Below are 20,781 nucleotides of genomic sequence, written 5' to 3' on the forward strand. Positions count from 1 at the left end.
TTTAAGTGGGACCAACTTATTCAAAAAACTCAAAACAAAAACAAACATCAAGCACAGAAATGTATCTACCAAAGGTGCTAATCTCTGGAATAATTTCGAAACTGACCTGAAAATGAGTAAATCGCTTGCCGAGTTCAAAAACAAATTAAAAAAAATAGTACCAACAACCTACATTGGACGATTAAACACGTATCACATACCGTGTGGGGTGCCGCACAGTCAAAAAAAAGAAAACTAAACACAAAGAACGAAATCAACCAACCAAACCTCTGAAAATGAGTTAAAACAAATTACATTTAAAAAAACACAACTCAGTTCCAAATATATATAAGAGGTCTCAAACGATTAAAATATTTAATCTAATTAAAAACGCAACTTGTGGTTGTATCATCGGATTTGCGGCCGCATGTTCTGGACACTCGGGTGAAGAGAGGGGCGGAGCCGTCAACTGATCACCACCTGGTGGTGAGTAGGCTCCGATGGTGGGGGAAGATGCCAGTCCGTTCTGGCAGACCCAAACGTATTGTGAGGGTTTGTTGGGAGAGTCTGGCGGAATCCCGTCAGAAGGAGTTTCAACTCCCACCTCCGACAGAGGTGGGAGTTCCCCATGTTCCGGGGGAGGCGGGGGACATCGAGTCCGAGTGTACCATGTTCCGTGCCTCTATTGTTGAGGTGGCCAATCTGAGTTGTGGCCGTAAGGTACCTGTCGTGGCGGCAACCCCCCATTATTTATATGGACACGGAACACAGTAACCTTCCAAACAAAATAGTACCAAACAAGTAACAATCGCGTCAGTGGCATACATCGAACTCAACAGAATGTCTGCTCTTTATTCACCAGAGGCTCATCAACCAAAGGAGTGTTCACACGGCAACATTTGCTCCGGTGCTGCGCCAGTGGAGCGGTCACACATGCAAATTTGCTCCGGGGTAGCCCCTGAAAACAGTAAAAGTTTTTAAATGAACCAACACGACAGCTCACTTGTTTTCTGTCGTTTTGCTCGGCTGCAGAAACAACCAGGTATCGTGATCATAGATAAAGGGCAGAGGAAAGCCGTTGTAGTGGATGGAGCGGTCCCAAGTGATGGAAACATCAGAAAGAAGGAACACGAGAAACTCGAGAAATATCAAGGGCTCAGAGAGGAGCTGGAGAGAGCCCGGAAGGTAAAGGTGACAGTCGTGCCTGTGTTGGTTGGGAGCACTCGGGGCAGTGACCCCCAAACTAGATGAGTGGTTGCAACAGATCCCGGGAACAACATCGGAAATCTCAATCCAGAAATGTGCAGTGCTGGGAACAGCAAGGATACTGCGCAGAGCCCTAAAGCTTCCTGGCCTCTGGGAGAGGACCCGAGCTGAATGGGGGACGGACACCACCTGAGGGATGAGAGACGAGGATTTTGTATTTATATGTAATGATAAGGCGGCCCGGTAGTCCAGTGGTTAGCACTTCACAGTGCAGAGGTACCGGATTCGATTCCAGCTCCAGCCTCCCTGTGTGGAGTTTGCATGTTCTCCCCGGGCCTGCATGGGTTTTCTTCGGGTGCTCCGGTTTCCTCCCACATTTCAAAAACATGCATGGCAGGCTGATTGGACACTCTAAACTGTCCCTAGGTGTGAGTGTAGCCGTGGATGGTTGTGGATGGTCGTCTCTGTGTGCCCTGTGATTGGCTGGCAACTGATTCAGGATGTCCCCCGCCTACTGCCCGAAGACGGCTGGGATAGGCTCCAGCACCCCCCGCGACCCTAGTGAGGATCAAACGGTTCGGAAAATGGATGGATGGATGTAATGAAGAATCCAAAAGTATTATAAAATTATTAACAATGAAATTGTACTAATTCTTTACAACAACTAAACAAATAAAAAAAACACTTCAATGCACTCAAGGAAAACTTCAGCATCTAAATAAGGTAGATGTAATACGATTTGCCTGATGAAACCTTATTAGATGGGAGTGGAAAATTTCATTGATAACTGTTCATCTCGTCATCACACTTGTGATTCTTAATCTGAGACTGCCACGAGAATATTTGGCAAGAGTATGAGCAGGAAAAATGTTTCTCACAATTGTGGTTTTCTGTGTGTCCTCTTCAGTGTGCCTTCTCACAGAATCTTCCACAGAATCCACAATCTGAACAGGCAACAGATTTGGTTTGTTTTGTTTATTGAACATAGAATATATACAGTAATAATTTGACAGAAAATAAGGTAGATAAAATAGTAAAAAGAAAGAAATCAGTCTTCATTCGACACAGTGAAATCAAAACCTGGATGGCACAAAATTTCTTGAAATTCAACGAAAAGAAGACAGAGGTGATATTGTTTGGTCCCAGTGGCCCTTGTACATTCCATCCTGTAGACTTGGGCCCCCTGTCTCCTTATTTGAAATCAACTGTCTCAAACTTGGGCTTTAAAATGGACAGTGATTTCAAACTCCATCGGCAAATTGGTGCCGTTGTTAAATCCAGCTTCTTTCACCTTAGACAGCTGGCCAAAATAAAACCTTTCCTCTCACATGAACACTTTGAGACAGTAATCCATGCCTTTGTCACATCCCGGCTCGATTACTGTAATGCCCTGTACTTTGGAGTCAGCCAGTCCTCCATTAAGCGCCTTCAGCTGGTCCAGAATGCCGCTGCTCGCCTCTTGACTGGTACTCGTAAGAGGGAGCATATAACTCCTACTCTGGCATCCCTTCATTGGCTCCCCATTCATTTTAGAGTTATTTTCAAGATCCTCCTCTTTGTTTTCAAATCTGTAAATAATCTCGCGCCACCTTACCTCTCTGAGCTCATCCGCCCCTACACACCTGCCCGGCGCCTCAGGTCTGTGGACCAGTCTTTGTTAGAAGTACCAAGAACTAAACTGAGGCTCAGAGGGGATCGAGCCTTTTCTGTTACTGGTCCCTCTCTCTGGAATGACCTCCCACTGAACATTCGGCAAGCCTCCTCGCTGCCCATCTTTAAAGCCCTCCTCAAAACCCACTTGTATTCTTTGGCGTTCGACTCAGCATGATTTTACTGCTTGGTGCTTTCTACCGCCTTTATTACCATTTCGTCTTACTGTTTATTGTGTATGTTAAATCGCTCCATGTACAGCACTTTGTATCCGGCGATGGCTGTTTGAAAGTGCTCTATAAATACTGTTGACTTGACTTGACAGTTATGTTCAAGGGATTAGGAAGAAGTGAAAAACTTATCTAGTCCTACCCCGTTTTGTGTTTATATCTAATAAATCATTTTTATATCAATCAGAAAAGAAAAAAGTAAGAAGAAAGAAGTCTCCATTAAGGCTCATACTTCACCCTTAACCGTGATATTTTTACAACTTTTGGTTTGTATCTGGATCATATACATCCACACCCTAGCACTCTTGTGTCAATTTTCTCTTGTATTCATCATGGATATTTCAATACCGTTCTTTCTTTATCAACTTCGTTTTTATTTAATATTATATTTAATGTTTAGTTTTTATCATTTTAACTCTGATTGATGTAGGTTGTTTGTTCTCACCAGTGTGTGTTCTGGTGTGTTTTTTAAGGTTCTCTTGTCAGAGGATTTTTGGCCACAAACTGAGCAGCAAAAAGGTTTCTCACCAGCGTGGGTTCTTGTGTGGTTAATTCGGCTTCCCTTAAAAGAGAATTTTTGGCCACAGTATGAACAGGCAAAAGGTTTCTCACCAGTGTGTGTTCTGGCGTGCCGTTTAAAGTTTCTCTTGTCAGAGAATTTTTTGCCACAATGTGAACAGGCAAAAGGCTTCTCACCAGTGTGGGTTCTCCTGTGATTTTTTAGGTGTGCCTTCTGAGAGAATCTTTGGCCACAATCTGTACAGGCAAAGGGTTTCTCACCAGTGTGTGTTTTGGTGTGTCTTTTTAAGATTCTCTTGTCAGAGAATTTTTGGCCACAATCCAAACAGGCAAAAGGTTTCTCACCAGTGTGGGTTCTTGTGTGTACTTTTAAGTTTCCCTTATGGGGGAATCTTTTACCACAAACTGAGCATGAATATGGTTTCTCGCCAGAGTGTGTTCTGGTATGTATTTTTAAGGTTCCCGTCTTAGAGAATCTTTGGCCACAAACTAAGCAGGAAAAAGGTTTCTCACCAGTGTGCGTTTTCGCATGTATTTTTAAGCTTCCCTTCCTAGAGAATCTTTGGCCACAAACTAAGCAGGCAAAAGGTTTCTCACCAGTGTGTGTTTTTGCGTGTATTTTTAAGCTTTCCTTCCTAGAAAATCTTTGGCCACAAACTAAGCAGGAAAAAGGTTTCTCACCAGTGTGTGTTTTTGCATGTATTTTTAAGCTTCCCTTCCTAGAGAAACTTTGCCCGCAAACTAAGCAGGCAAAAGGTTTCTCACCAGTGTGTGTTTTTGCGTGTAATTTTAAGTTTTCCTTCCTAGAGAATCTTTGGCCACAAACTAAGCAGGAAAAAGGATTCTCGCCAGTGTGTGTTCTCGCGTGTATTTTTAAACTTCCCTTCCTAGAGAATCTTTGGCCACAAACTAAGCAGTAAAAAGGTTTCTCACCAGTGTGTGTTCTGGTGTGTCTTTTTAAGGTTCCCTTCTCAAAGAATCTTTGGCCACAAACTGAGCAGGCAAAAGGCTTCTCACCAGTGTGGATTCTCACATGTCTTTTCAAAGCACTCTGACAAGTAAACATCTTCCCACACTGACATTTCCAGGGTTTGTCGTCAGTGTGACATGTAGGATCACCATGAGACTCTTCATCCTCATCATCATCAACATTTAATGATGTGTTTTCACCATCTTTCATGCAAGGGTAATCTGGCTCCTCCTCTCTTTTAATGTATGGGACCTGCTGTTCTTCCTCTTTGTTCTCCTCTTCCTCTTTAATGTGAAAGGGCTCTGCATCCAGCTGCTCCTCCTCTCTTTTAATGTTTGGGATCTGCTGTTCTTCCTCTTTGTTCTCCTCTTCCTCTTTAATGTTTAAGGGCTCTGCATCCAGCCGCTCAGGAAAAGCATCTTTGCTGATATCTGTAAGACACAAGACAAAAACATCCATGGGATTCTAGTTCATAATTACAATGAAGGTTTCTCAGAGCTAGATTAGTTCAGATTTCAACTCAAAATGTGACATGCCCAGCATCACATAGTCGTGGATTTTGCTTTCTTTGATTATTTTTATCCATGGTGGTTTACAACCCCCCAAAATAAAAACACTTTTCAATGCACTCAAGGAAAAGAAAACTTCAGCATCTCAATAAGAAGGTTGATGAAACACAATTTGCCTGATGAAGCCAGATTAGATGGAAGCGGAAAATCTCCGTGAGCCGTCACCTTACCGTGGTGGAGGGGTTTGTGTGTCCCAATGATCCTAGGAGCCAAGTTGTCTGGGGCGTTATACCCCTGGCAGGGTCACCCATGGCAAACAGGTCCTAGGTGAGGGACCAGACAAAGCACGGCTCACAAAGCCCCTTAATGACAAATAAAATCGATGGTATCCAGTTTCCCTTGCCCGGACGCGGGTCACCGGGGCCCCCCTCTGGAGCCAGGCCTGGAGGTGGGGCTCGTTGGCGAGCGCCTGGTGGCCGGGCCTACACCCATGGGGCCCGGCCGGGCTCAGCCCGAAGAGGCAACGTGGGTCCCCCTTCTCATGGTCTCACCACCCGTGGGAGGGGTCAAAGGGGTCGGGTGCAATGCGAGCTGGGCGGCAGCCAAAGGCAGGGACCCTGGCGGTCCGATCCTCGGCTACAGAAGCTAACTCTTGGGACATGGAATGTCACCTCTCTGGCAGGGAAGGAGCCCGAACTGGTGTGTGAGGCAGAAAAGTTCCGACTGGATATAGTCGGACTTGCCTCCACACACAGCCTAGGTTCTGGTACCAGTCCTCTCAAGAGGGGTTGGACTCTCTTTCAGTCTGGAGTTGCTCACGGTGAGAGGCGCAGAGCAGGTGTGGGCATACTTATTGCCCCCCGGCTCAGTGCCTGTACATTGGGGTTCACACCGGTGGACGAGAGGGTTGCATCCCTCCGCCTGCGGGTGGGGGGACGGGTCCTGACTGTTGTTTGTGCATATGCACCAAACAGCAGCTCAGCATACCCACCCTTTTTGGAGTCCTTGGAGGGTGTGCTGGAAAGTACTCCTGCTGGGGACTCCCTTGTTCTACTGGGGGACTTCAATGCTCACGTGGGCAATGACAGTGAGACCTGGAGGGGCGTGATTGGGAGGAACGGCCCCCCCGATCAGAACTCGAGTGGTGTTTTGTTATTGGACTTCTGTGCTCGTCACGGACTGTCCATAACGAACACCTTGTTCAAACATAAGGGTGTCCACGTGTGCACTTGGCACCAGGACACCCTAGGCCGTAGTTCGATGATCGACCTTGTGGTCGTGTCACCGGATTTGCGGCCGCATGTTCTGGACACTCGGGTGAAGAGAGGGGCGGAGCTGTCAACTGATCACCACCTGGTGGTGAGTAGGCTCCGATGGTGGGGGAAGATGCCGGTCCGGCCTGGCAGACCCAAACGTATTGTGAGGGTTTGTTGGGAGCGTCTGGCGGAATCCCCTGTCAGAATGAGTTTCAACTCCCACCTCCGACAGAGCTTTTCCCATGTTCCGGGGGAGACGGGGGACATTGAGTCCGAGTGGACCATGTTCCGTGCCTCCATTGTTGAGGCGGCCAATCTGAGTTGTGGCCGTAAGGTGGTTGGTGCCTGTTGTGGCGGCAACCCTCGTACTCGCTGGTGGACACCAGCAGTAAGGGATGCCGTCAAGCTGAAGAAGGAGTCCTATCGAGTCTTTATGGCCTGTGGGACCCCAGAGGCAGCTGACGGGTACCGACTGGCCAAGCGGAACGCAACTTCGGTGGTCGCCGAGGCAAAAACCCGAGCATGGGAAGAGTTCGGTGAGGCCATGGAAGCCGACTTCCGGACGGCTTCGAGGAAATTCTGGTCCACCATCCGACGTCTCAGGAGGGGGAAGCAGTGCACCACGAACACTGTGTACAGTGGGGATGGGGCGCTGCTGACTTCGACTCGGGACGTTGTGAACCGGTGGGCAGAGTACTTCGAAGACCTCCTCAACTCCACCAACATGCCTTCCTTGGAGGAAGCAGAGCCTGGGGACTCTGAGGTGGGCTCTCCTATCTCTGTGGTTGAAGTCACCGATGTGGTTAAAAAGCTCCTCGGTGGCAAGGCCCCAGGGGTGGATGAGATCCGCCCGGAGTTCCTCAAGGTTCTGGATGTTGTGGGTCTGTCCTGGTTGACACGCCTCTGCAACATCGCGTGGTCAACGGGGAGAGTGCCTCTGGATTGGCAGACCGGGGTGGTAGTCCCTCTTTTTAAAAAGGGGGACCGGAGGGTGTGTTCCAACTACAGAGGGATCACACTCCTCAGCCTCCTTGGTAAGGTCTATTCAGGGGTGCTGGAGAGGAGGGTCCGTCAGGAAGTCGAGCCTCAGATTGAGGAGGAGCAGTGTGGTTTTCGTCCCGGCCGTGGAACAGTGGACCAGCTCTACACCCTTAGCAGGGTTCTCGAGGGTATGTGGGAATTCGCCCAACCAGTCTACATGTGTTTTGTGGACTTGGAGAAGGCGTTTGACCGTGTCCCTCGGGGAGTTCTGTGGGGGGTGCTTCGTGGGTATGGAGTACCGAACCCCCTGATACGGGCTGTTCGGTCACTATACCACCGATGTCAGAGTTTGGTCCGCATTGCCGGCAGTAAGTCGGAATCGTTTCCAGTGAGGGTAGGACTCAGCCAAGGCTGCCCTTTGTCACCGATTCTGTTCATAACCTTCATGGACAGAATCTCTAGGCGCAGCCGAAGCGTTGAGGGGGTCCGTTTTGGTGGCCTCAGTATTGCATCCCTGCTTTTTGCAGATGATGTGGTGCTGTTGGCTCCTTCAAACAGGGCTCTCCAACTCTCACTGGAGCGTTTCGCAGCCGAGTGTGAAGCGGTTGGGATGAAAATCAGCACCTCCAAATCTGAAACCATGGTCCTCAGTCGGAAAAGGGTGGAGTGCCCCCTCCAGGTCGGGGGGGAGATCTTGCCCCAAGTGGAGGAGTTTAAGTATCTTGGGGTCTTGTTCACGAGTGAGGGCAGGAGGGAGCGAGAGATCGACAGGCGGATCGGTGCAGCGTCTGCTGTGATGCGGACGTTGTATCGGTCTGTCGTGGTGAAGAAGGAGCTGAGCCAAAGGGTGAAGCTCTCAATTTACCGGTCGATCTACGTTCCAACCCTCATCTATGGTCACGAGCTATGGGTTGTGACCGAAAGAACGAGATCCCGGATACAAGCGGCCGAAATGAGTTTTCTCCGCAGGGTGTCCGGGCTCTCCCTTAGAGATAAGGTGAGAAGCTCGGTCATCCGGGAGGGGCTCCGAGTCGAGCCGCTTCTCCTGCACATCGAGAGGAGCCAGATGAGGTGGCTTGGGCATCTGCATCGGATGCCTCCTGAACGCCTCCCTGGTGAGGTGTTCCGGGCATGTCCCACCGGGAGGAGACCCCGAGGAAGACCCAGGACACGCTGGAGAGACTATGTCACCCAGCTGGCCTGGGAACGCCTCGGGATCCCCCGGGGAGAGCTGGAAGAAGTAGCTAGGGAGAGGGAAGTCTGGGCTTCCCTGCTAAAGCTGTTGCCCCCGCGACCCGGCCCCGGATAAGCGGTAGAAGATGGATGGATGGATGGATGGATGGATGGAAAATTTCATTGATAACTGTTCATCTCGTCATCACACTTGTGATTCTTAATCCGAGACTCCCACGAGAATATTTGGCCACAATGTGAGCAGGATAAATGTTTCTCAACATTGTGGGTTCCTGGGTGTCCTCTTAGGTGTGTCTTCTGATGGAATCTTTTGCCACAATCTGAACAGGCAGAAAGTTTCTCACCAGTGTGGGTTCTAGTGTGATTTTTTTTTTAGTTTCCCTTCTGAGAGAATCTTTGGCCACATTCTGAACAGGCAAAGGGTTTCTCACCAGTGTGTGTGTTCTGGTGTGTATTTTTAAGGTTCCCTTCCGAGAGAATCTTTGGCCACAAACTCAGCAGGAAAAAGGTTTCGCACCAGTGTGGGTTCTTTTCTGATCATGTTAATTTTCTTTACAATAGAATCTTTGCCCACAAACTAAGCAGGCAAAAGGCTTCTCACCAGTGTGGATTCTCACATGTCTTTTCAAAGCACTCTGACAAGGAAACATCTTCCCACACTGACAACATTTCCAGGGTTTGTTGTCAGTGTGACATGTCAGATCACCATCAGACTCTTCATCCTCATCATCATTTGACAATGTGTTCTCACCATCTTTCGTGCAAGGGTAATCTGGCTCCTCCTCTCTTTTAATGTATCGGACCTGCTGTTCTACCTCTTTGTTCTCCTCTTCTTCTTTCATGTGAAAGGACTCTGCATCCAGCCGCTCAGGACAAGCATCTTCGCTGATATCTGCAAGACACAAGAAGACAAAAACACCCATGGAATTCTGGTTTATAATTACAATGAAGGTTACTCAGAGAGCTAGATTAGTTCAGATTACAGCTCAAAATGTGACATGACCAGCATCACATATTTGTGATGGATTTTGCGTTCTTTGATGATTTTTATCCATAGTGATGGTTTATTAATTTTTTTTATCCTTGGGTATTTGTAAAAGACTTGCACAGAGCGCGACGTTGCACATTTTTGAGTGGTGGCTAAGTCCAGAGCGCAAATTCTACTGTGTGATTTTTACTTTTCGTGGGGCATTTTTGAACCGCGAAAAAAAGCGATTACGATACATTGATCCCTCGCTATTTCGTGCTTCATTTATCGCAGCTTCCGTACATCACATTTTACATTTTTTTCCAAAGTATTGTATTCAGAAAAAAAAAGCCAAACAATTCAGAGGTTTTGTACATGCCTGTACTATTAGGCAACAGGCACTACCTCAAGGCGCATGATTGGTTTCCGGTGTGATGTTGACCAATGACAGCATGAGTGGATTTATCTTGTGAGCTGATTGGCTGCGTATCTTCGCAGCCTCGCCCAGCATGACGAGACACTTGAGAAGCCTTGTGTGTGCCACATCATGCTGTTGATTCTCTGGCATACTGCCTCTTCTGTTTGCTTCATGCGCAGTGGACAGAGAGAGAAAGAGCGAGAGAGTGTGAGAAAGAGGGCTGAAGGGAGAGAGAGAGAGAGAGAGAGAGACAGTGCGACCAGTGCGCTTAGAGAAGTGGTGGGCAAACTATGGCCCGTGGGCCGGATCCGGCCCGTTGGTCTTTTTAATCCGTCCCGCCGTAGATTGGTGCACAATTAAGGTTTGATTGCATTCAGTTCATTTGGACTTGTAATGACAGGTATTTCAACAGCAGGTGGCGCAGTTACTTCAAGTTGCACAGCACAGGGAGGGAGGGGAAGACGAAGAAAGAGGGAGAGAGTAATGACCATGGAAGGGAAAGTGATATGTATCTGATTAAACGAAGCGGGTAACAAAGTACGAAACATTCAGGAGACGCCTGGAGTCGGAAAGACTCAAATCTACGAGACTTTGAAAAACAAGGAAGCAATTCTTACTCAGTCCGATTCTGGCAATTTCCATGCTCAGAGTGAATTGCATGTGGCTCGAGTAAATGAACATTTCCTAGAATGGTTTGTTATCATGTTAAAAACTGATACCAGAGCCCAGGCTGTGTGTGGTGGCAAGTCCAACGTTCTTTACCTCGCACACAAGCTCGGGCTCCTTCCCTGCAAGAGAGGTGACATTCCACATCCCTCAAGCTAGCTTATGTAGCCGAGGATCGGATTACGAGGGTCCCTTCTTCGTCTGCCGCCCAGCTCACACTGCACCCAAACCCTTTGGCCACTTCCCATGGGTGGTGAGCCCATGGGAAGGAGGACCCACATTGCCTCTTGGGCTGAGCCCGATGGGTGTAGGCCTGGCCACCAGGCGCACGTCAATGAGTCTTTCATCATAAGGTGTGTTTTACTTACACCCACACACAAACAAATATATGTGCCTCGATGGGGTCACCACCTTATCGTGGTGAGGGACTTTGCGTGTTTTCATGACCTCTAGATTTATGTCAGCAGGAGTCCTGTACTCCTGGCAGGGTCACAGGTGGCACAGGCCAAGGATGTGGCTGGGAGTGCCTAGCCAAACCATGCACACAGGCAGCAATGGAGTGACGGTCGTTGACACTGCGGGATGGAGCAGTGCATCTCTTTGGCAGCTTCCATTGTGACTGAGCAGCTCCACACTTCTCACCCCAGTGAAGGAGAGGGACCTAGAAAAACTGGTCTAAAAATTGTCTGCTCTCCACACTGCGGACGGTAAACCGCAATCATCGGAGCACCCACCTTGCGGTCGAAATGACTATAAACGAAATGGAAAAAAATCTACGCATAGCTTCGTGGAATGTCCGAATACTGCTGGACCTGGCTGAAACTCCTGACAGGCCCCACTGGAGGACAGCACTTGTGGCCACAAAGCTCGCGAGGTATAACAGCGATATCACAGCTCTCAGCGAGACCAGACTACATGGAGAGGACTCCATGACAGAAGTTCGTGCAGGGTATACCTTCTTCTAGAAAGGGGTCCCTGAAGGCACTCGTGGAAACCATGGAGTTGGCTTTGCTGTGAAGTCCCAACTGCTGAAGCGCATCGCAGAATCACCTACCGGCATCAATGAAAGGCTAATGACATGGCACATTCCCCTGGCAAAGGGACGCTTTACCACTCTCATCAGTGCTTACGCACCAACTCTGAATGCCGAGCACAATATTAAGGAGGATTTCGACAGAGCTCTGGACACCATCCTGCAGAAAACACCGGTGACGGAAAAGCTCATCGTCATGGGAGATTTAAGTGCTAAGGTGGGCACTGAACAACTTGTATGGAGTAAAGTTATTGGCCAGCCTGGAGTGGGAAAAATGAACAACAACGGCCTTTGTCTCCTCTCCCTCTGTGCAGAACATCAGTTGGTCATCACCAACACCATTTTCCAAATGAAGAACAGGTTTAAGACCACCTGACGGCAACCCCGCTCCAAACACTGGCATCTCCTGGACTATGTGATTGTGAGTCAAAAGCACATACGTGATGTCCTCATCACCCATGTCATGCGCGGAGCTGAGTGTTGGACTGACCACCTCATGGTCAGATACAAACTGCTCATGAGCATTCGACCCCATCATCCAATGACAGCTCCCAACAAAAGGCTCAACTGTGCAGCATTTAACAACCCCACTACCAAAGCCAATCGTCGGCGACTCCTTGCTGAAAACCTTGGCAAGATCCTGGTGGAATCAGGTGACTGGCCAGCTCTGCACCAGGCTATCTAGAGTACAGCCTCGGAGGTGCTCGGCCAGTCAAGGAGACGCCACCTGGATTGTTATAACTGCAACTTAACCGAGATAATTACACTTCTGAAAGCAAAGGATGAGGCCCATAAAGCTCTTCTGTCCTGCCCTATATCGTCTCTCACCCGTAAAGCCACCTTTACTGCAGTTCGAACAGTGACCCAGCAAGCACTCCGTATCATGAAGGACCCCTGATGGGTGCAGAAGGCAAATGAGATCCAAAACCTGGCAGACTGTAACAACACCCAGGGCTTCTACAATGCCATCAAAGCACTGTATAGTCCCAAGAAGTGGGCAATTGCTCCAGTCCGATCGGCTCTGCACTCCTCAAGGACCGTTGGGCAAACCACTTTGAAAATCTTCTCAACCACACCAACCCTGTCAACCCGCACATTCTGGACAATCTTCCAGACCTGCCAACAATCAGTCTCGACACCCCACCATCTTATACTGAAACCCAGCAAGCCATTGCGGGCCTCAAGAAAAAATGGCTGGACCTGATGGCATCCCCGCAGAGGTTTTCAAACACGGAGGTTATCTACTCAACGCGCCGACTGCACCTCCTGATTCAAAACATCTGGGAACATGGGACCGTCTCGCAGGATTGGAAGGATGCTAACATCGTTATTTATAAGCAGAAAGGGGACAAAGCAGCCTGTGGGAATAGCCGAGGAATCCCTCTCCTCTCCACCGCAGGAAAGATTTTGGCCAAAATCATGCTCGGCAGGCTGGTCAAGCACATCTCAGAAGGTGTTCTTCCACAACCTTACTGTAGCTACTGGAAGACTAGATCCACCATTAACATAATCTTTGTTTTAAGACAGCTCATGGAGAAAAGCAGAGAGCATTACAAGGACCTGTACATAGCCTTCATCGATCTCGGCTAAGCCTTTGACACCATCAAACGTGAGTTGCTCTGGAAACACCTCTCCAAACTTGGGGTGCCACCAAAGTTTCTCTGCACCCTCCATGCAGATGCATGAGCTCTTCAAGGTGAACGTTGGGGTGAAGCAGGGCTGTATCTTGGCTCCAGTGCTTTTTAACATCCTCCTCTCTGCCATCACGTGTCTCTTCCACCGCGGCATGGGACATGATGACGGTGTCCATATGTCCTTGAAAGAAGCCTCTTCAACATCAGACGGCTCCAGGCTCACACAAAGACAAAAATCTGTCAGATCTGTGAGCATCAGTATGCTGATGACTGCACTGTACTAGCTCACAGCTCAAACTCTATGTAGCACGCCCTGGACACCATTTCCAGTCTGTACCAATCCTTTGGTCTTCAGATCAACATTAAAAAAACTTAAATCATGTTCCAACTCGCTACCCCAACTTCCACATCCCCCATTCCACATCCATGGCACTTCACTAAACGTAGTGGACCATTTCACCTACCTTGGCTCCACTTTGTCCTCAAACTGCTCCCTTGACACTGAAGTCCACACCCGTATCAATAAAGCATCATCATCCTTTGGTCACCTACGCAGCAGGGTCTTCGAAAACCAAAACCTGAAGATGTACCAAGATTGCCGTGTACAATGCAGTATGTCTCTCCACTCTGCTCTACGGGTCAGAGTCATGGACCCCACACCGCCGGCACATTACTACCCTGGAAGGCTTCCACATCCACTGCCTGCAAAAGATCCTTGTTCTGTCCTGGGAAGATCAAGTTCCCCATATAGACTTCTTGAAAAACACCAATTCCATCTGCATGAAAGCGGCCGTGGCGAAGAAACATCTTCGGTGGATCAGACACACCATTCGCATGCCCGACAACTGCCTGCCCCGCCAGGTCCTCTAGAGCTAACTGAGAGGTCCAAAGCATTCTGCTGGGGGGCAAAAGTGGCGCCTCCCCTGCTCCATCTGTGGTCGAGTCTGCGGCTCAAGGATCGGTCTCTATGCCGACGAGAAGTGGCACCAGCGGCAGAGTCGCTGACACCCCCCCACCACCCTCACCGCCCCACCCTCACCTTACCCATCCTCCCCTCCAAGGGACATGATGGACAGCTATATGCGTGTGTGTAACAAAAACATCTTGTGACACACACACACACGCGTGTGCGCATCATACCGGATCGGTCGAGGCCTGGGTTAACATCGGCATTGTTGGTCTACAGCAGTGGTCCTCGACTAGAAACGCCGTCGGTCCACTTTTTTTTTTATAAGACCAAGGTCCGGTCCCATGCACGGTGGTCATGGGGAGCAGGGCTATATGCCCATTTAGTATGGTCTAGCCAAGCTTATACAAATCAACACTCCTCACAACCAACCAATAATGGGGTGCATGAAAATAACAATTATTCACTTTGCCAGTACACAGCAAATAATGAGAGGTATTGTGTTGAGGCAGAGGAACTCTTATTTTGTTAAATTGTGCCTGCTTAATAATAGAAATAGCCCTTTTAGGGAAATAAGACATTTTTACTTTAATGTTGTCAAACAGTAGTTGTCTTTTTTTCCCTTAATTTAACAAAAGCAAAACAAAATACTCATTTTACCAAAAGAAATACTAAAAATTAAAACAAAAATATTTTCATTTGTACAATTCCCCTTTTCACATCCCCTCTGAAATAATTGAAAAATATATCAGAAGAGGAGGTAAGAACCATTTTAAATACTGACACAAGGGAGCACAGGAATGTGCAGTGCTGTTCTTCCACTAAAGATGAATGCAATGTCTGAGGCATGCAAATATTATTTGAGGACGCCATTGGGATGTTCATTTAACATGTTGCGGTGTTCTGCTGTTAAACAGCTGCAAAGATCCCCGGGTAGACGGGAGTAAAACTGCACACAATCGAAACGTCCCGTGATTTGTCTTGTCTAATTGTCTGTGTGTGGCTCTCCTGTGCTGAAGCTGTGAGCACACTGTGGCATCGCGCATGCGTCTGTTTCCTGACACAATCATCCATTTTGAATGCGTGACGCTGATGTATGGGCACACCTTAAATTCAGAGGAGCCAATCAGCGCATCGTTATAGCCGACATGCCCCCGTCTCCAGTTCGTCAAACATTATACACACACAGTCGCGCTGCTGTGTCCTCTGCAATACATCTGTTCGTGCACGCAAATAATACAACGGATAATTTTAACAAGCGATAGATTATAGTCCAAAAATAGAAAATGTATAATGTAAAAATCACTTTATAATCACTTTTTTTTATTTTTATACAATTTGCCGAGGGTCCGGACAGAGGAGGTCGGCGGTCCGGTCGTGGATCGCGGTCCGCCAGTTGAGGAAGAGGGGTCTACAGGGTGCCGGTGGAAAATGGACTAAGAAGGTGTGATGTTCAATGCTGTTTGTGGGTATGTCCCACAGGTAGGATGTGAGTTGGAGGAGAAGGTGAAATTTTGGTTGGACCTTGATGAATGTATGTAGAACATCGCAAGAAGTGAAATAATTGTGATTGGTGCAGACTTCAACGGACATGTTGGCGCAGGAAACAGAGATGATGAGGAGGTGATGGGAGGGTTTGGACTACAGGCGAGGAACGCAGAAGGACAGATGGTGGTGGACTTTGCGAAGAGGATAGAAATGGCTATTGTGAATACTTTCTTTCAGAAGAGGCAGGAGTACACAGGTCGACTACATTTTGTGTAGACGGTGCAATCTAAAGGAAATCAGAGACTGCAAAGTAGTGGGGTAGGTGAGAGTGTAGCCAGACAGCAGAGGTTGGTGGTGTGTAGGCTGACTCTTGCGTTGAGGAAGATGAAGAGAGCAAAAGCAGAGCAGAGGACTAAACTGTAAGGCTGAAAAAGGAAGAGTGTCGCATGGCTTTTAGGAATGAATTGAGATGAGCACTGGGTGGTCAGTAGGTGCTTCCAGATGACTGCACATGTGATCAGGGAGACAAGTAGGAAAGTACTTGGTGTATCATCTGGAAGGAAAGTCGATAAGGAAACTTGCTGTTGGAATGAGGAGGTGCAGGAATGTATACAGAGAAAGAGGTTAGCTAACAAGTGACAAGGGACACTGAAAGGACTGAAGAGAGGAGACACAAGTACAGGGAGATGCAGCGCATGGTGAAAGTGGAGGTGGCGAAGGCCAAACAAGAGGCCTATGATGACTTGTATGCCAGGCTGGACAGCAAGGAGGGAGAGACTGATCTTTACAGGTTGGCAAGACAGAGAGACAGATGGTAAGGACGTGCAGCAGATTAGGATGATTTAGGATAGAGATGGAAATGTATTGATAGGTGCCAGTAGTGTGATGGGAAGATGGAAAGAGGACTTTGAAGAGTTGATGAATGAGGAAAATGAGAAAGAACAAAGAGTAAAAGAGGTAACTGTTGTGGACCAGGAAGTAGCAAAGATTAGCAAGGATGAGGTGAGGACGGCATTGAAGAGGATGAAGAGTGGAAAGGCAATCTGGCCTGATGATTTACCAATGGAGGGGTGGAAGTGTCTAGGACACATGAAGTATTCATTTTCAGGATGTTGATAGAGAAGTACAGAGAAGGTCAGAAGGAACTGCATTGTGTGTTTGTAGATCTCGAGAAAGGATGTGCTAGGGTGCCCAGCGAACTGTGGGATTGTATGAGGAAGTCTGGGGTGACAGAGAGGTACGTTAGAGAGGTGGAGGCATGATGACTGTAAGTGGTGAGGTGTGCTTGTGCTTCCGGTGTGACAGAGGAATTGAAGGTGGAGTTGGAACTTCACCAGGGGTGAGCCCTGAGCCACTTCTTATTCGCTATGGTGATGGAACAGGTGGAGCAGAAACTGGAGAGGTGGAGGTTTTTTCAGGTGTGATATGCGATAGAAGAGTTTCAGCTAAGATGACAGGAAGGGTGTATTGAACTGTGGTGAGACCAGCCATGCTGGAGACAGTGCCACTGACGAAAAGACAGGAGGAAGAGCTGGAGAAAAGAGAGATGTTGAGGTTCTCTTTGGGAGTGACCATGTTGGTTAGGATCAGGAATGAGTACATCAAAGGGACAACTCATGTGAGAGATTTTGGAGAGAAAGTCAGAGGCCAGACTGAGATGGTTTGGACATGTCCAGAGGAAAGAGAGTGAATATATTGGGATATGGATGCCGAGTCTTGAACTGCCAGGCAGGAGGCTGAGAGGAAGACCAAGGAGGAGGTTTATGGATGTTGTGAAAGAGAACATGAAGGTAGCTGGTGTGAGAGAAGAGGATGCACAAAACAGGGTTAGATGGAGGCAATGATTGGCGACCCTGGAGTGTCGGCCCCTTCCTGACCCACGCCTCCTCCCGGAGATAAGGGGCACACGGAGGCATCTCGCCTTCTCCCGGGGGTCAGCAGAGGGTAGGAGGGCCAACACTGAAGTTTCTTCGTTGAGCCGCAGACCAGGGGACGCACCAAATGTTTCTCTGAGTTTGAGGCTGGAGTTGATCAAAAACTAAGTACAAACTTAGTCAAGAGTCCAAGTTGCAGGCTGGTCACAAGCGAGTTTTATTCAATCAAAACCCGGAGAGGGACAGCTGTGCACATCGGAGCTCTGAATTCTCCAGAGACAAGACAGGTTTTATAGAGCTTGGTGGGGCCAACACCTTCCATTTCATTTGCTGATACCAAAGAACGCCCTTCACTCTTTATCAATTCTAATGGTATCACGAAGCGTTGTGAAATCCTGATTGGCTGTGACATTCTTTGTCAGCTAGATTTTAATGGTATCTATAAGCGGCTTCATATCTTGGTTCTGATTTATGATGGTATCACAATGGGCTTTGTTTTTAAAAATAATAGAGGCCTCTACTGGGCCGTTGTGTGATTGCATGTGAGTGTAGATTTAACTGTATCCCCGAAGGTTTGGCGACCTGATGATAATTATTGCAAAGCAGACAGCAGTCATCGTGTATGTACTTCGCCCCGCACAAGCATTTTGCTCGTCTAATTATTGACATTTTTGCTCATCTAAGCGAAACAGACAGCAGTCATTTCATGTATGCCGAGCATGTTCATTGCTTTCCCTGACAACCATATGCATGTCCTCTACTTGTTACATTACGATACATTAGGTTATATATTTATCCATAAAACAGACACAAAACAGACACCACAACCCCGGAGGGGAAAAGCCGAAAGGAAAAAAAGAATAAGAGCGCATGTTGACATACAGGGCACTCTTCTGTTCCGCAAAGGTCCTCCTCGTACTCTGCTGTCCTTCTTGCGCACATTTTCACACGAATATTAGAACAACGCTTACGATCTCTGTGGAGCGATGTGTTGAGCACAAGCGGCTCTATGTTAGCAGCAAGCCGGCTTAGTTCAGCACTGCGGTCAGACCAGCCTTCAATCGCAAAGTTGAAGTTTAGACAGCCACCACAGCATTACGGTTATCTGTTGCCAGTGAGCGGCGTTAGCCACCTTCAAAATCAAAGCTCTCCAACAAATGCATGCACATCAGTGGTTTGGATTTAAAATAATGCAACAAAATAATTTCTTAGCTGTCAGACAACAATGAGTTCACCCAGGGAGTATGAAAACTCAGAAGAGCACAGAGAAGCATTCTGAAGTTTAGATGGAAAAAAAGGTCAATGTTAACTTAACATCAATGACAAAAATTTCACCTGATTTATAAAAAATAAAAATAAAATTATCATTAAAAAATACATTTTGGTTATCCCGCAACCAGATCAAGTCTAAGGCATACTGGGCCACCCCAGGTATCCAACCAGACTACGGTCATCAAGATCTGATTTTCCATTTCGAAATAAAAGGCTTCTGAAATGACCTATAGGCCTTTTTGCCCGATTTCAAAAAAATAATTTAGGGATCGCGCCACCAGACCAGGTCATGATCCTGTTTTGGTCTGGCCAGCAGGTGGCATTAGCGGACTTCGGCACGCACCTGCTGCCAACCTATAAATTGTGAACACTGTATTTAAGGTCTCTTCTGCATTGCACCTGTGTCGGAGAATTGTTTTTGGCATTGCTATTCTCGCTGCTCATGGACTATTGTGCTATTGACCTCGTCGTGTTTCGCGTTTTGCAATTTCGGTACACCTGCTTTTTGTAAGTATGATTTTGGTTTTGTGATTTGGCTATACGCCCGCGTCTATTTTGATACATTGTTTTAGTTTGTATTGGCGGTCTTTAATTTTCTCCCTTGCCTTTGTGCAAGCGCCTTTTATTATTCGCTTATGTTCTCTCTGGTCCTCGTTTTGACCAGCGCTTTATGTTACCTCTTTGTCGGTGCGAACATAAGCATTAAACCTATTTTTGTTACAGAGACCTTGTTTACGTCTACGTTTTTGGGATCCAGACTTAACTCGGCTTGTCCGAGACGTGACAGGTCTAACGCATACTGGGCCATCCCAGGTAGACAACCAGACTACTGTCATAAATTTGATTTTCCCTTTGGTTCTTAACTATGTTAGAGGTACAGAACCCAACAAGTTCATATGCACATTCACCGAACCCTTCATTGGTGAAAAATAAAACTTTGATTTTTTTTTTTTTTTACAAATTCAAGACATAAAGGATAAGATACGATATCCTTTATTCGTCCCACACTGGGGAAATTTACAGCCTCCAGCAGCAAGAATGTATGTAGAAAGAAGAAAGAACAAAGAAAGAAAGAAGATACATTTATTAAAAACAGAAAAAACATCTACATAAAATTTCAATGCATAAGAATATGTTTTTTGAATTGTGCACTAAATTTCTCCATTGTGAGACAAATAAAGGTTTTCTTGTCTTATCTTAAACCCTGGAGAAGCCACGGGGTCAAGTTTGGCCACTATGAATTCTGATACTCAAATGCTACCCTTAAATCCCAAAGGGTCAAATTTGACCCGAATCCTAAATTAGGAATATAGCATTGAATATTTTGGTGTTCAGTGAACATACAGCAGTCATAAAATGTATAATTCGTCATTTTTCAAAGAAGAAAAGGAAGGAAAGTTAACATTGAATTTATTTGTTATCTCAACTTTGGAAGGCTTCTTGGTACAATTCAGGATAATTTTTCATTCTCCCTGGGGTAACTCATCGTTGCTTGACCACCGAGAAAGTATTTGGTTACACTATAGTAAATCCAAACCACTGATGTGCATGCATCAGATGGAAGGCTGTTAATTTGAATGTGGCCAACGCTGCTCGACGGCCCCACATTACCGTAATGCAGAATGCAAAGTATTAACAATCGCATTATGCAGAGGTGCTTCCGAACATAAGGGGTGTTCACACGGCACACATTTGCTCCGGCGCTGCAACGATGTATTTTCTTGCGATATAGTTTACACCGGAGCAAATTTTGTGGAGCGTTCACACGTACAAAGCCGCACAGCGTTGTGCAGCTCCACTTGCGTTCACACGGCAGTTTCTGCAGCGGAGCAAAACGACAGAAAACAAATAAGCTGTCGTGTTGGTTCTTTTTAAAACCTATACACTGCACAGGCACGTCCTTCTCCTTCTCGGTCTCCGTGCCTTCTGCTCGAGAGTGACCGCCCACGAAAACGTAAATCAACCATGACTTCAATGACACTCAGAAAAGCAAACATGTAATGCGGCAAACAGAAAAATCAAGTGAGG

General features: G+C 47.2%; 1 protein-coding gene and 1 long non-coding RNA gene across 14 annotated transcripts in view; one reads left to right on the forward strand and one right to left on the reverse strand.

Moving 5' to 3' along the window:
• Positions 1-224: 224 nt before the first annotated feature.
• The window catches only part of LOC127604158 (gastrula zinc finger protein XlCGF57.1-like), a 45,239-nt gene continuing 24,682 nt past the window's right edge, over positions 225-20,781 (reverse strand). For 2 of the 13 annotated variants that reach the window (XM_052071129.1, XM_052071125.1), the window contains 3 exons: positions 9,310-9,386; positions 4,341-4,818; positions 225-4,172 (listed from right to left, as the gene is read on the reverse strand). In XM_052071129.1, coding sequence (XP_051927089.1) covers positions 3,472-4,172; positions 4,341-4,818; positions 9,310-9,386 — 1,256 coding nt within the window. In that variant the 3' untranslated portion in view covers positions 225-3,471. Of the gene's footprint in view, positions 4,986-9,245; positions 9,387-20,781 lie in introns of all 13 variants that reach the window. The other 11 variants (XM_052071128.1, XM_052071122.1, XM_052071121.1 and 8 more) reach the window with 9 other exon arrangements.
• LOC127604324 (uncharacterized) lies at positions 3,527-8,935 on the forward strand. Its single transcript, XR_007963255.1, has 3 exons — positions 3,527-3,668; positions 3,753-3,791; positions 8,871-8,935. It is a non-coding gene; the product is annotated as an uncharacterized LOC127604324 (long non-coding RNA).

The sequence above is a fragment of the Hippocampus zosterae genome, chromosome 7 (genome assembly GCF_025434085.1).
Source record: "Hippocampus zosterae strain Florida chromosome 7, ASM2543408v3, whole genome shotgun sequence".
Taxonomy (NCBI): domain Eukaryota; kingdom Metazoa; phylum Chordata; class Actinopteri; order Syngnathiformes; family Syngnathidae; genus Hippocampus; species Hippocampus zosterae.